A 12,740-nucleotide genomic window follows, 5' to 3' on the forward strand; every position below is an offset into this window, starting at 1 on the left:
AACAAACAGATCGAGCTTTAGTATAGGCACAAAACTTATCCAATTAATGACCGAATTTCAACTTATAAAAAATATTTTTGAAAATACAATTGGAGGGTACAGGCTGTAGTGATATTCTTTTCACTTCTCAAGACATTTTGATTTCTCCAATATGTATGTAATTTATTACTCTCAATACTATCATTTTTGTTTTTCGCTTTCCTTTCTAAGTCGGACATATTGCCGAGTACCCAGGACCTCCAAAAAAGAAATGGGTTCCATAGCCTCCATTCTTATTGTTGGCAACACTTATACTATAGCACGAAGGTTTCGTTGCATATGCTACCAATCCCTGATCAGGGTCATTGAATCTGCCTGTATAATCCATATATTGAATATTGCGAAAATAACTTGCTTTTCCATATCCTTCACTCGGAAAATGTCCACTCCCCATTTGAGTTGATGTGTGATGACCCCCTTGGCCTTTGTTGTAAATCTCTCCACCCCAGCTAACTCCGGTAGCACTGGTTGCTAATCTTGTGAAGATTAAGTGAGGCCAGTATCCAAGTACCTGATCTTGCACTTGTAGCCACCAATTTCCGTTATTCTGAATCATATATATAACTTGGAGAATTTAGTAAACTAGAAAATGAATTTGAGTACAGCAAAAATAGACATGAAATAGACATGCATATGCATATATATTACGTACCTTGTATATGGTTATTCCTATCTCATATTGCTTCGCTTTGTAGCTTGAAAAAGGCTTTATGGGAGAACCAATTACAAATCTATGGTTTACTTGCACGAAACCAGGACAGTCAAGATTGTAGCACCCAGTTCTTTGGTACCCATCACGCTTACAACCACATAAATTAATAGCTTGATTAATTAGCGATTTGACACGTGTATGCATGCATTCATGCAATATATAACATTGCTTTGATGGGGATTATTCCTAATGCCAATTTAAGTTAATTATATATATCATGCATGCCTGGAAGGAAATGAGCCGACTTACAGTCCAGTATATGAAAAACCTGGTTTGCTTGTCTTGCGAATTAACCTGAACCATGAAATTATTGATGAGAAAAATATATATATATATATATATCCTCCAAATGCTTATATGTCTGAAATCCGAAAGTTTCTAATTGTTTCAACATTTAGATTTACACTCAAAATCAAAAGCAAATGTTAATCTTAATTGATCGATGTTTAGTTTTCTTTGTGAGAATTAAGGACTATATTTGATCAAAAACACACCTTCCATCCAGCTTCAATGGTGTTTAGTAGGTCTCTAGGACCTGATGCAAGCCATATTTGAGCAATGCTAATTTCCCCATTATATGTCGCAGGGTTCCATACGTTAATTGATGCATGTGCTCCATAGTAGTTGCCACCACGCAGATCAACTACGGCATACTATTTCAAATATAATTCATATGTAAAAAAAAAGAGAAGAAAAAAAAAATGATCAATAAATTCAAAGAAACCTAATTTGAAATTAGTTTAAGAAATTTTTAAAATATCATGATATACCTCATGACCACGATTATAATCATAATCAAGGCTAATATTAAGCTTTTTCCGATGTGCAATTGGGGGTATACCATGGTGTGCATCAAATTCAATGTCTTGTGCACGTCTAATTGGGATTGTTCCTTTAGGGCATTGTCCATCCTCAAGCCAACCTTGAAACAACTCAACATTGGAGAATTCTCTGTTTGTTACATTTGGAATTGAACTGGGTTCCATCTGATTAACCATAAAAAAATTAATTAATATAGTTAGACTTAGGGTCCGTTTGGATTTTCAATCTTAAAATATGTGATTTGAAAATGTGATTTTGAAAACGGAGTTAAGTGTTTGAACAAAATCACATTTTGGCCTTTAAAATCACAGTTTAGCTTTTAAAATTATATGTTTTCAAAAAAGTATCTTATTTCCTGCAATTTGAAAGCACAAATTATTTGCGTTTTCAAATCGCAATTTTTTAAAATACGTACGCAATCCCAAACGATTCATTTTTTGCAATTTGGTTTAAAATCACATTTTTTGTCTAAGAAATTGCAATTTTAAAGATACCCTTAGTCCTCATTTGCCAGAATAAAAAGCCAAAACCAAAATTTCTTACAGATTTCATACTAATGATCAATATATATATATATATATATATCTTGAAAATGAAGTGTTTCAAAGGATAGGCAAATTATTAAGTTTTTTAATTAGTACTTGCCTTCCTTTCACAACTTTCCCAAGACCCATGGTAGCATAATTAAATTTATTTTATTTTATCTTTGAACAATTGGTAAGTTAACATGTATCGAAGTAAAGATCTCAAATTTAAACTCTAATTCTATGACTAATTTTCAATTTTAATTAAATATTTAATATGATGGGATTGACTGTTAAGGAAGAGTTTGAAGTCACTGGCCGGGAGGTACGTAACCTTCTTCTTTCACTTAAGCTTAAATCTTCTATCTTTCCTTTAGTATATATAAGTAATGAGCGATTTTAGAAACTACATTTTAATCCCGCAACTATCCCCATCATATTGATGTGTCAATACCAATCAACCCTTCAATTTTTTTTTTTTTTTAACAAGGCTTGGTTGCTCTTGCCAAATCAGCATTGTGCATGGTAGTGGAATAAAAATGTGATTTTTAACATTACTCTTAAGCAAAGATTCAATCATAGGTCTCTTGTACAATGACAAAAAAATAAAAATTAAAAAAAATTAAAAAAATTAAAAAATTAAAAAAAAATCTTACATGTTGAGTTAGCTGACATCCATGGGAAATTTTGTTTTGTTTTGTTTTTTTTTTTTTCTCTTTTTTCAAAAAAAAAAAAAAAAAAAAAAAGCTTTTATTTTTTATGGATATAACACCATCATATGAAATGACAGCCCACCACCCCAAAAGAAGAAAAACTGTAAAATTTATTAACTTTGCAAATTTTAAAATAGGATTTATATTTAAAAAAAAAAAAAAAGAAATTGCATCGATTAGTATTTAAGTGTTTGTCTTCTTGAACATTTTAGCTTTGTCTTCAATTATAAGAATCGTTTAAACATAAAACGACTGATACAATAATAAAGGACCTACATATCGTAAAACATTAGCTGATCAGTTAGGAAAAACAATGAAGAAGCTCGTATAACATGAAAAACAATTAAGACACCTGTATCGTATGATTCTTAAGTAATGGACTGTCGAAAGCAGGTTGTTGATAGATATCTACACAATCTATTACGTCACCATCCTTACCCTGCAAAGATTTTACTATACCATGGATAAGCATGAAAATTTTCAAAAAAATACATAGAGAGAAAATGAAGAGAGAAGAAAGAGATTATCTAGAATCAAAAGAAAAATAAAACTAAGATATAATATATATCCATAATGACCTCAATAGTTTTGACAGTTCCTTTAGGCTTAATTAACTCTTTGCTTTCCATGTTACCAATCCTTCTTCCGCCAACAAATCTATCACTTAGCACATGAGATATGGCTAGCAAGAAAAATATGCATCTTAGTTTGGTATTGGCCATTGAAAAACAAAAGTTGAAAACTTCCTCTTCTTTTTGAATAATTAATTCTTATTTTGTCAAGGATATGTCTGCTTCAATATCAACTCATCCTAGCAGACCAGCTGAATATATCAAATCCACAGCTTTCACAAAGATAAATACTCGGTGCAACATTGTCCTTTGTAACTGAATATTCTATAAATACAAAGCCTTTACCTAAGTTAAGGTAAGGCAGTCACAAACCATTCAAGCTTATTGCAAAACTTTATATATATTTAAACAGAAATTCAGTATCGGCTATGAAAAGGTCATGTACAGGTAATCAAAAAAGTGAGGAAGTTATTAAAGAATCTTAAGGAAGTAGTTTATGGAGAACCCTGGACAGATTACTAATTAATGGAAATATGTGTCTATATATATAAGCTTAGTCGAGAGCTATTTACATAATTGGCTTAGTTTTTATGTACGGTTGGACATAACTAATTTGATATCTTCATAATTTATTAGAATTTAATAGAAAGGTTTATAATACAATTCTATTTAAATTGTATTGTTATGTAGTTTTTATTTAGGACAAAACCACTTTGACTAGTCTCATAACTCTGGTATTTTCACATGATATAGATGTAAAGAAACAGCTGTAATATAAAAGCAGCCTAAAAACACAATTTTTCTGGCATGTTGGCTAATTCATTTTTTTCGTACTAATAGCCTGTATGAAGACCCATGACCCATGAGTTGGTAACTAAAATGAATTGAATGAGAATGTGTTCAAATCCGACTAGGCAACTTAATCAAATTATCCGTTTTTTTTTTTGTCCTAATAGTTAGGCTTCGCTTGTTTCAGTGTAAGATCTTTTCTGATTATTTTGTTGTTGTTTTTTTCTTTCTAGTTTTTGTTATTTGGTATGGCAAAAAATCTGAAGAAAATGAAGGCAATTGGTTTTAAGAATGACAAAGAGCTTCTCAAAAACATGAGTGCTCTAGCCGAGTAGTTCTTCTATTTATTGAATAATAATACAAAAGGAAGGCATGTCACTATATATATGGCATGTGCTATTCTATCAAGGGAAGTCTGCAATGATTATTAAGCCTACAGCGGGTGAGTTTTCACCTATATGGAAAAGTCGATAATGATACAAAAGTCCATTACCAGGGTTCACAACGGTACCTTCCTAAATGAAGAGGACCACAACAGCCGCTATTCCTAAATGAAATCTGCAAGGGTAACATTCCAGATTTTTTATCTTCCTAAACTAAAGGCATATCTTCTCCCACGATTGATGAAGCTCGATCTATATGAGATTCTTTATCACTCCCCCTCAAGCTGGAGGGCGGCGGAGGCAAAACTCCAAGCTTGATTCGAAGAGCCTGAAAGTGGTCTTTAGGAAGTGCCTTGGTAAAAATATCAGCCACTTGTAAGGCAGAAGGAATATAACGAGTAATGAGGAGACCGGCAGCGACTCTTTCCCGAAAATAGTGAACATCAAGTTCGATATGTTTGGTACGAGCGTGGAAAACGGGATTGACTGTCATATGAAGTGCACTGTTGTTATCACAAAATAATGTAGGAGGGTGATGCAAGGAAAGACCATATAAAAGCATAGCTGATAAAATAAGGACAATAGACTCATTTACTAATGAGTAATGATTCACTACCACCTAAATATACAACTTTTCACCACCTTACCTATGTGGCAAGGTGGTCCCCCACTACTTTTTGAGTTTTTTTATTTTTTAAAAATAAATTAAAGTGGGGGACCACCTTGCCACATAGACAAGATGGTGAAAAGTTGTATATTTAGGTGGTAGTGAATCATTACTCTTTACTAATACATAAAAAGTCCTTTATCGTTTTTTCTTAACTACGTCTTTACTACATATAACCTTAGTTGTAAATCTATGTAAAGCAATCACAAGCATTCATAACTCCATTAATCTCATGTTATGCAATTTCTTATTCTTGTTTTACTGTCTTGCTCTCTAGGGCCTAACTCATCGATGGCTTTTTGATGGGGCCTTACTCCCCCGCTTACGGCTAATAGGGGCCTTGCTCCCTGCTTACGGCTAAAGGAGCCTTATGTTGGCGTGAGCTGTGTAAATATGTCAAGAATGGGAAGTAAATATTCTAGAATGGAAAGTATGCTAATATGGAAGGAGATGAGCGTGCTGTGATTATAGCATGATACTAGGTATGATATTTGTATAGAGCAAAAATAGGATGATTGAGCGCCTATTTAATTGTATTGATTCAATGGAAAATAGATGTAAAAATAGTGATTATTCCCTAATTGTTAACATGGTATCAAAGCATGTAACTCGATCCTTGCCCTATTCTTAGAAAAAACCCTAACCCAGCCCTTACCTGTCAACAATGGTCGAACCTGTCACCAACGCCGGCGATCCTCCACCACTGACTAGCTCCATGCTCACCACCCTCACCCATCAAATGACCGAAGCTCTCTCAAAAGTTCAGACCGCGACCATGTCCACTGAAAACTTGACTGCTCCGATCGGTATTAAGTTGGACGGTTCCAACTATGCCCTTTGGTCCCAGGTTGTCGAGATGTACATCTCCGGCAAAGACAAACTGGATTTATCAATGGCAATTTTCCCCAACAGCCAACGACCGACCCATCCTTTAGAAAGTGGCGAACTGACAATGCCATTGTCAAAGGGTGGTTGATCAATTCGATGGACCCAACCCTTATTGGCAATTTAATCTGATTTCCCACTGCCAAATCGGTATGGGATGCCATTGCAACGACCTATTTTGACGGCAGTGATACCTCCCAAGTCTATGAACTCCAGCGACGCATCACTCGACTGAGACAATCCGGCGGCTCCCTGGAGAAATACTACATCGACCTTCAAGGCCTTTGGCGTGAAATTGACTTCCGCCGCCCAAATATGATGGAGTGCGCCGCTGACATCCACCACTACAATGCCCTAGTCTAGGAAGACCGGGTCTACCTCTTCCTCGACGGGCTGGACAATCGACTCGACCACATCCGGGGTGACGTGCTCCAGATGTGCCCTTTTCCTTCAATTGAGCAGGCCTACGCCTACGTCCGCAGGGAATCACTCCGGCAGGCCGTCATGAGCTCTGGTGATCCAGACGTGAACCCCAGCGCTGTCTTGGCTACAAAGGGGCTGAAACTAAATCCAGCCCCTTCACATGTTGGTGCGGCCTCTAGCCCACACCAAGGAAAGCCACACGTGGCCCCTAGGTCACGAAATGCCAAAAATGCCCCTACCACTTTGAAATGTTCCCACTGTGGCAAACAAAATCACTTGAGTGATAATTGTTTTTAAAAAAATGGCTATCCTGACTGGTGGTATGAATTGCAGGCTAAGAGAAAAAAGGATTATGGAGGTGCAGATACTAACACTGGCACTGAAGCTGTAATGTCAGCCGAACCTCACCTTTCTTTGGTTCCTCAAACCAAGTCCCTAGATGCAGACCCGGTCTCAGATATAGGTAAGATTGGCTCAGGTTTAGCAACCTCCTCCAGTGATGGCAACCGCAATGCTTGCCTCCTTGATTCTGCGGCCACATATCACATGACCTTCGATAATACCGATTTTACTATGAGATCTACCCCGCGACACACTTGTGTTAAGAATGCTAATGTTGTAGTCTCTTTGGTTACAGGAGCGGGCACTGTGTCCCTATCTCTGTCTCTGCAACTATCACATACATTACTTATCCCATCATTGTCACATAAGCTACTATCTGTTGGTCAAGTTACTGAAAAATTAAATTGTGTTGTCCTAATTTACTCTCATTTTTGTCTTCTTCAGGATATTCTCATCAAGGAGATAATTGGGCATGGTACTAAAAGGGGGGGCCTCTATTATGTGGATGACGTCAGCACGGGTCATGTTTTTCACGTACGCAGTGATGGTCGGGAACGGCAAATCCAGTTATGGCATCAATGATTAGGGCATCCAAATTTTGGTTATCTAAAGCATGTACTCCCTGAACTTTTCTCTAATATGGTGCACTCTGAATTGAAATGCCCTACCTATATTGTAGCTAAAAGTCACCGTACTTCTTATTTGCCAAGTTTAATAAAAGCAGTATTCCGTTTACACTTGTTCACTCTGATGTGTGGGGACCCTCCCCGATTTCTATTGTCTTGGGAGTTCGATGGTTCATCATCTTTGCTAATGACTGTACCCGCATGAAATGGCTCTATTTGATGAAAAATAAAGACGAGGTATTCTAGATCTTTCAATCGTTCCATGCGATGATCCAAACTCAATTTTCTGCCAAACTCCGAGTTATCCGCTCTGACAATGGCGGCGAATATGTTAACCAGCGTTTCCGCACTTATTTTGACAACCATGGACTTATTCATGAGACATCTTGTCCTCAAACGCCTCAACAAAACGGTGTGGCTGAGCGGAAGAACCGTCATATCCTTGAGACTGCCCGAGCTCTACTACATGGGAAGCATGTGTCGACCTGATATTGGCTCGATGCGGTGTCTACCGCTGTCTACCTTCTTAACAGACTCCCCTCAAAAGTCTTGCAGTTTCAGACTCCACTCCAGGCCCTGGCCTCTCATGTCTCCCTACCCACGACCCTCATTGTAATATCCAAGAAATTATTTAATGAGTTTATTAGAAAGTAAATTAATGTAAGCCCATTTAGTGTGGTAAAATCACACTTGAGAATTTAATTTAGAAAAGTGAAGAGAAAATGGTAGAATATTATTAATGGGTTTTTAGGATTAAATAAAAATAAGCCTAATTAGTGTGGTAAAATAAACGAAGTGTTTATTTTATCCTATGGGCTTGTAAATGATAGGCCAAGAAAAGAGAGAAAAAAATAATAATAAGATAATGTCTTTTAGATCCAAACCATGAGTTACCATTATAGCCCATTTCACAATATTATACTTAGTTAAGCTAGAGGGCATTTTTGTAATGTTGCACATCCCCTTGTCCTTTCCCCTTGACTCATGTGGACCACCCAAATCTCCTCCTATCTCATACACGTCCAGCAGCCTCTCCCCCCCCCCCCCCCCCTTTTCCTCTTTTCTTTCTTTTTCTCTCCTCTCTTTCAGTAGACAGCAGCCCCTCCCCTATTCCAGCACCCGGTTCCCTCTCCCTTCTTCTCTTCTCCTTCCTCTTCGGTCACGCTCAGCCAGTAGAACCCTTCCCCTTTTTCTTCTTCCTCTCCTCGTTTTTCTCTCGCACCCACAAACCCGCACAACACTTCCCCTTCCACATTTTCTCTCTGTCACACACGCCCATCCCATGAGTGAGGCCGTGAGGTGCGATTTTTGGAGTGGGTTGTCGGTGGGTTGGAGCTAATGACGCCGGTGAGGCTAGAAGTGGCGATTTTCAGTGATTTTCGTGGGTTTAGACTGCTGGAAGGGAAATCAAAAATTGGTAAAAATCTCTAACCCTATTTCTTTGTGTTTTAAGTTACCCATTGTTTAATAGCATGAAATTGGTATCTTATTTTTAGAGTTTTGATTGGATCTTGGCTGAGATGAAATTATAGGGTTTTGAAAGCTACTCATTTTGATGAATAATCTTATGGGTTTTGATTTGGGTTGATTTTCAGTGGTTAATGTTTAAGATTTTTGGTTGCAAAAATGAATGGGGGTTTATTGGAGATTGTAGGGCTGATTTGGGATTTGATTTTAGTTATGGCTTGTTGATGATTTTCTAGGTGGCTGAATGGGTCTTTGGTGATTTTTATTGAATGTTTTCTGATGATGGGCTGATTAGGGTAATTTTAATGGGCTGATTTGGTGTGGTGCCTTTTGGGTTGATTTAGGTTGAAATCTTAAGAGTTTTATGGGTTATTGATTGTGCTTGTAAGTTAGGGTTCATGCTAAGCAAAAATAGTTTGATTTTGGAAGGTCCCAATTGGGGCTTTGTTGTTGATGTTCTGTTTAAATGATATTTGGATGTATTGTTGTAGGGATTGGTTTAACCAATTGGGGCTTTAATGTGATATTGGAGTGGTTTGAGATTTTAATTTGATGGATGTTTTGGTAGAACCAAATCTGGTTGGATTGGTAGTTTAGCGATAATTGGCTAATGATTAATTGTTAAGGGTTGAGATTAATGTTTATAGATGATTTTTTGGTGTTTGGGTATTGTTGTTGTTGGAATTCTGGGTGATTTTCATGTTGGTGGATGCCTAAGGATAGTTAGACTTGGAGGTTTATTAGAGATGGTTTATGTTATGATTATTTGATGATGTTTTCTTGAAGTTCAAGTTTGTAGAGATTGTGGAAGAGCTCCTAAGTGGATGGTCGTAAGATATTGTGTTAGATTGTTGATGGTTGTTTGTATGTGGCTAATTAGAGATGCTTTAGGTGAGAAGGGTGTAGTTTTGGAGAATGTATGTGTCTATGTGGTTTTAATAGAAAATCTATGTATATGCCTCAAGCGTTAGTATGTATATATATATTGTAACCTAATCTAAAATGAGTGGTTAAATTGATATATTATATAAGATTTATGTTCTATAACCTAAACTACCTAGATGGTTAGTAGCTAATAAAAGATAAAAGTGTTGAATGTAATAACAATGGTGTTTAAGGATAAGAAATAAATTAAGATATAAACCTAGAGCCTAAGACTAATATCATAGGAGATAAATGATGATGTAAACTATCCAAATAACCCTAAGTTAATATGCATAAGCTACTAGACTTATAGAACATATAAATGTGATATAAATCAATTATGTAGCAACCTAGTAACTAATTCACCTATCTATATATACATAGTACTTATGTGTATCATCGGATTAGGTTTAAGCGTTGTATGTGTATACATATAAATGTATATGAATCAAATATACATTGTTAATATAATAAATAGACAAGTAAAATAATAGAAGTATCTTAAAGATAAATAAGTGTGATAAAATATGAACCTACAAGCAAGGATTGACCTAATAGTAGTTAAAAGAACTTAATTGGTTCTAGAGATAGAGTAATGCGACGTGTGAGTACGCGGGTAGTTTATGTGTTATAAAGTATGAAGTTCAATAGCATAGTCTAACGATACCAACGTTTGCAGGATAGTGTCTGGATTGGATACTTCAACGGATTCTCCAATGTAGAGTTCGAGTCAAGAGTCCAATGCAGCCAAGGTGGGTATTCCACTCACTGAGAAAATATATATTTTTATATGTATTGGATTGATAAAAATATATATACTGTTTATGAAACCGAACCAACCATATGATGAAATGTATATGCTTTGAGATGATTTGATTAGTTTCGATTATGTTTAAACTATATCAAAGATGTTTAAGAGATAGTGCAAGAGTGAAAAGTATTGACTAGATTTAAAGTGTTGAGTTCTGCGGTTGAGATTTAAATTATGCAAATTGTTTGAGAACATGTCATGTTGAAACTGTGTAGATTTTATAAAGAAACTAAGTTTTGAATGATTTCAAAGTGTTGGATAAAATGCTGGATTTGTTTAGTTTTAAAAGGACGTGATTTAACAACTGCATGATTTCAGCATGACACAGTAGTGAAATATATACTAGTCAAGCACGGAACATTGAGCATGTAGTATAGAGCATACATACCAGTAGTATCAGTAAATCAGCAGCATAACAGTATCAGCAGCATATCAGTATCAGCAGCATAACAATATCAGCAGCATATCAGTATCAGCAGCATTATTAGCCCCAGTTCATGCATAGCATATATAGCATTGTTTTGTGAGAGATGTTTTTATGCTATGAGTAGTTTTACTAGACGTATTGGTATGCATAAGAGTCTTCATGAAAAAGATCTTATGTATATTTCTATTGGATAGTCATGTGTTAAGGTCATACATTGAACTTGAAAGTACATGGATACATGATTGCCCGGGTGCGAGTAATGGCATGTCTATGAGTAGAAAGGTTGTCTGTTCTTGTTCTTCAAGAAAGACGTGTTAGTATGATTGAGTTTAGCTCTAGTGCTCTCATGATCTATTGACATTCAAGGCACGAAGTTGAAATACGATTAGAGATGGTGTTGCGAGTGTTTTGTTGACGGATGTTGTCCTAGTACGGAATAGTAAGATGCCATGTTCTTTGTTTAAGACTTATGTGTATACGTGATATCGTGATGGAGTGATCGTGTGCACATATGTCCAAGCGACCGATGAAAAGTATTATTATAGAGGGGTCTATATATAGAATCTTCCAAGCGGTAGATTGGAACTTCTACATATGTTCACAGCTATATAGTATGTTTTAAATGTTTTCTAAATAGTCGGTGTTTGCTGCATTAGCTGTTGGTAAATTGTGGCTAATATAGTGCTCGCACGACTAAAAATAAAATAAAGGTTGGTTCTTTGTGAAAACTCAGTCAGTCTTATACCACTGAGGTCTTAGTGTGTTTCATGCTAAGGCGGTAAACTCATTCTTTCACCTATGCGGATGTGGATACCACCACAACCATGTAGATGATGTTTCTTTGGCTGCAGGTACTTCGGTATAGTTGAGGGGTTGGTAGCAGTGTACTTGAGATATTATGACTGAAGCTCGCAGCGACAGTTGTAATTGTCGGACCACGGGTTGTCCACTATTTTATAGGTTTGGTATGGCTTGTGACGTTTGTGTCACTTATTCTTTGTTAAGCCATTATTGTTATGTAATGATTGTGTTAATAAAGACTCAAACAGATAGACGTTAAATGGCTCAATGTTGTAATTAAGTTGTGATAGATGTATAAGTTGTAATTTTCGCTATTCAGATTTATGTTTTCCGCTGCATAGATAGATATATGTTATACTCTGATTATCAGGTACATGTTATGGGGCATGTGCCATATGTTGGCTGAGCGACACGTAGTCGTGCCACTGCGATGACTCGTTTTATGTTTGTATAGAAAAAAAAAAAAAAAAAAAAAAAAAAAAAAAACGGGTCGTCACACTCATGCTCCTTCCTCTAGTATTTGGGTGCGTGGCTTATGTGCATCTTCACAAGAACCAGCGAACCAAGCTGGACCCGTGTGCTATTCGGTGTCTTTTCTTGGGCTACGCCGTGCATCAGAAGGGCTACCGATGCTATGGCCCCTCTACCAGTCGGTTCTATGTGACTATGGATGTAACCTTCTTGGAATCAGAACATTTCTTTTCCGCTCCCAATTCTACCCTTCAGGGGGAGACACAGAGTGAATAACAGAATTGGGTGCACTTTGACTGGAAAAATAGTAACACAGTGATGGGTGAAGAACCACATGGTGAA

The 12,740-nt window shown here is 36.5% G+C and overlaps 1 protein-coding gene and 1 long non-coding RNA gene across 2 annotated transcripts; one reads left to right on the forward strand and one right to left on the reverse strand.

Annotated features, from left to right (window-relative positions):
- Window positions 1-205: 205 nt before the first annotated feature.
- LOC133863165 (protein neprosin-like) lies at window positions 206-1,737 on the reverse strand. The gene is made up of 4 exons (XM_062299145.1): window positions 1,522-1,737; window positions 1,246-1,404; window positions 692-838; window positions 206-586 (listed from the first exon to the last, which is right to left on the reverse strand). The coding sequence occupies exons 1-4, from the start codon at window positions 1,735-1,737 to the stop codon at window positions 206-208; spliced, it is 903 nt and encodes a 300-aa protein (XP_062155129.1).
- Window positions 1,738-8,553: 6,816 nt separating this feature from the next.
- On the forward strand, window positions 8,554-12,249 carry LOC133864464 (uncharacterized). The gene is made up of 3 exons (XR_009899514.1): window positions 8,554-8,914; window positions 10,568-10,640; window positions 11,978-12,249. It is a non-coding gene; the product is annotated as an uncharacterized LOC133864464 (long non-coding RNA).
- The last annotated feature ends 491 nt before the right edge of the window (window positions 12,250-12,740 follow it).

This window comes from Alnus glutinosa, chromosome 3, assembly GCF_958979055.1.
Source record: "Alnus glutinosa chromosome 3, dhAlnGlut1.1, whole genome shotgun sequence".
NCBI classification, from domain to species: domain Eukaryota; kingdom Viridiplantae; phylum Streptophyta; class Magnoliopsida; order Fagales; family Betulaceae; genus Alnus; species Alnus glutinosa.

Bases quoted from the DNA above. Each gene is read 5' to 3' on its own strand.
- LOC133863165 (XM_062299145.1), bottom strand. From the start codon at position 1,737: ATGGAACCCAGTTCAATTCCAAATGTAACAAACAGAGAATTCTCCAAT. The intron at 839-1,245 runs GTGTGTTTTTGA...TGTGGTTGTAAG, and splicing joins CCATTGAAGCTGGATGGAAG to CGTGATGGGTACCAAAGAAC. The intron at 587-691 runs GTACGTAATATA...TATATGATTCAG, and splicing joins TAGGAATAACCATATACAAG to AATAACGGAAATTGGTGGCT.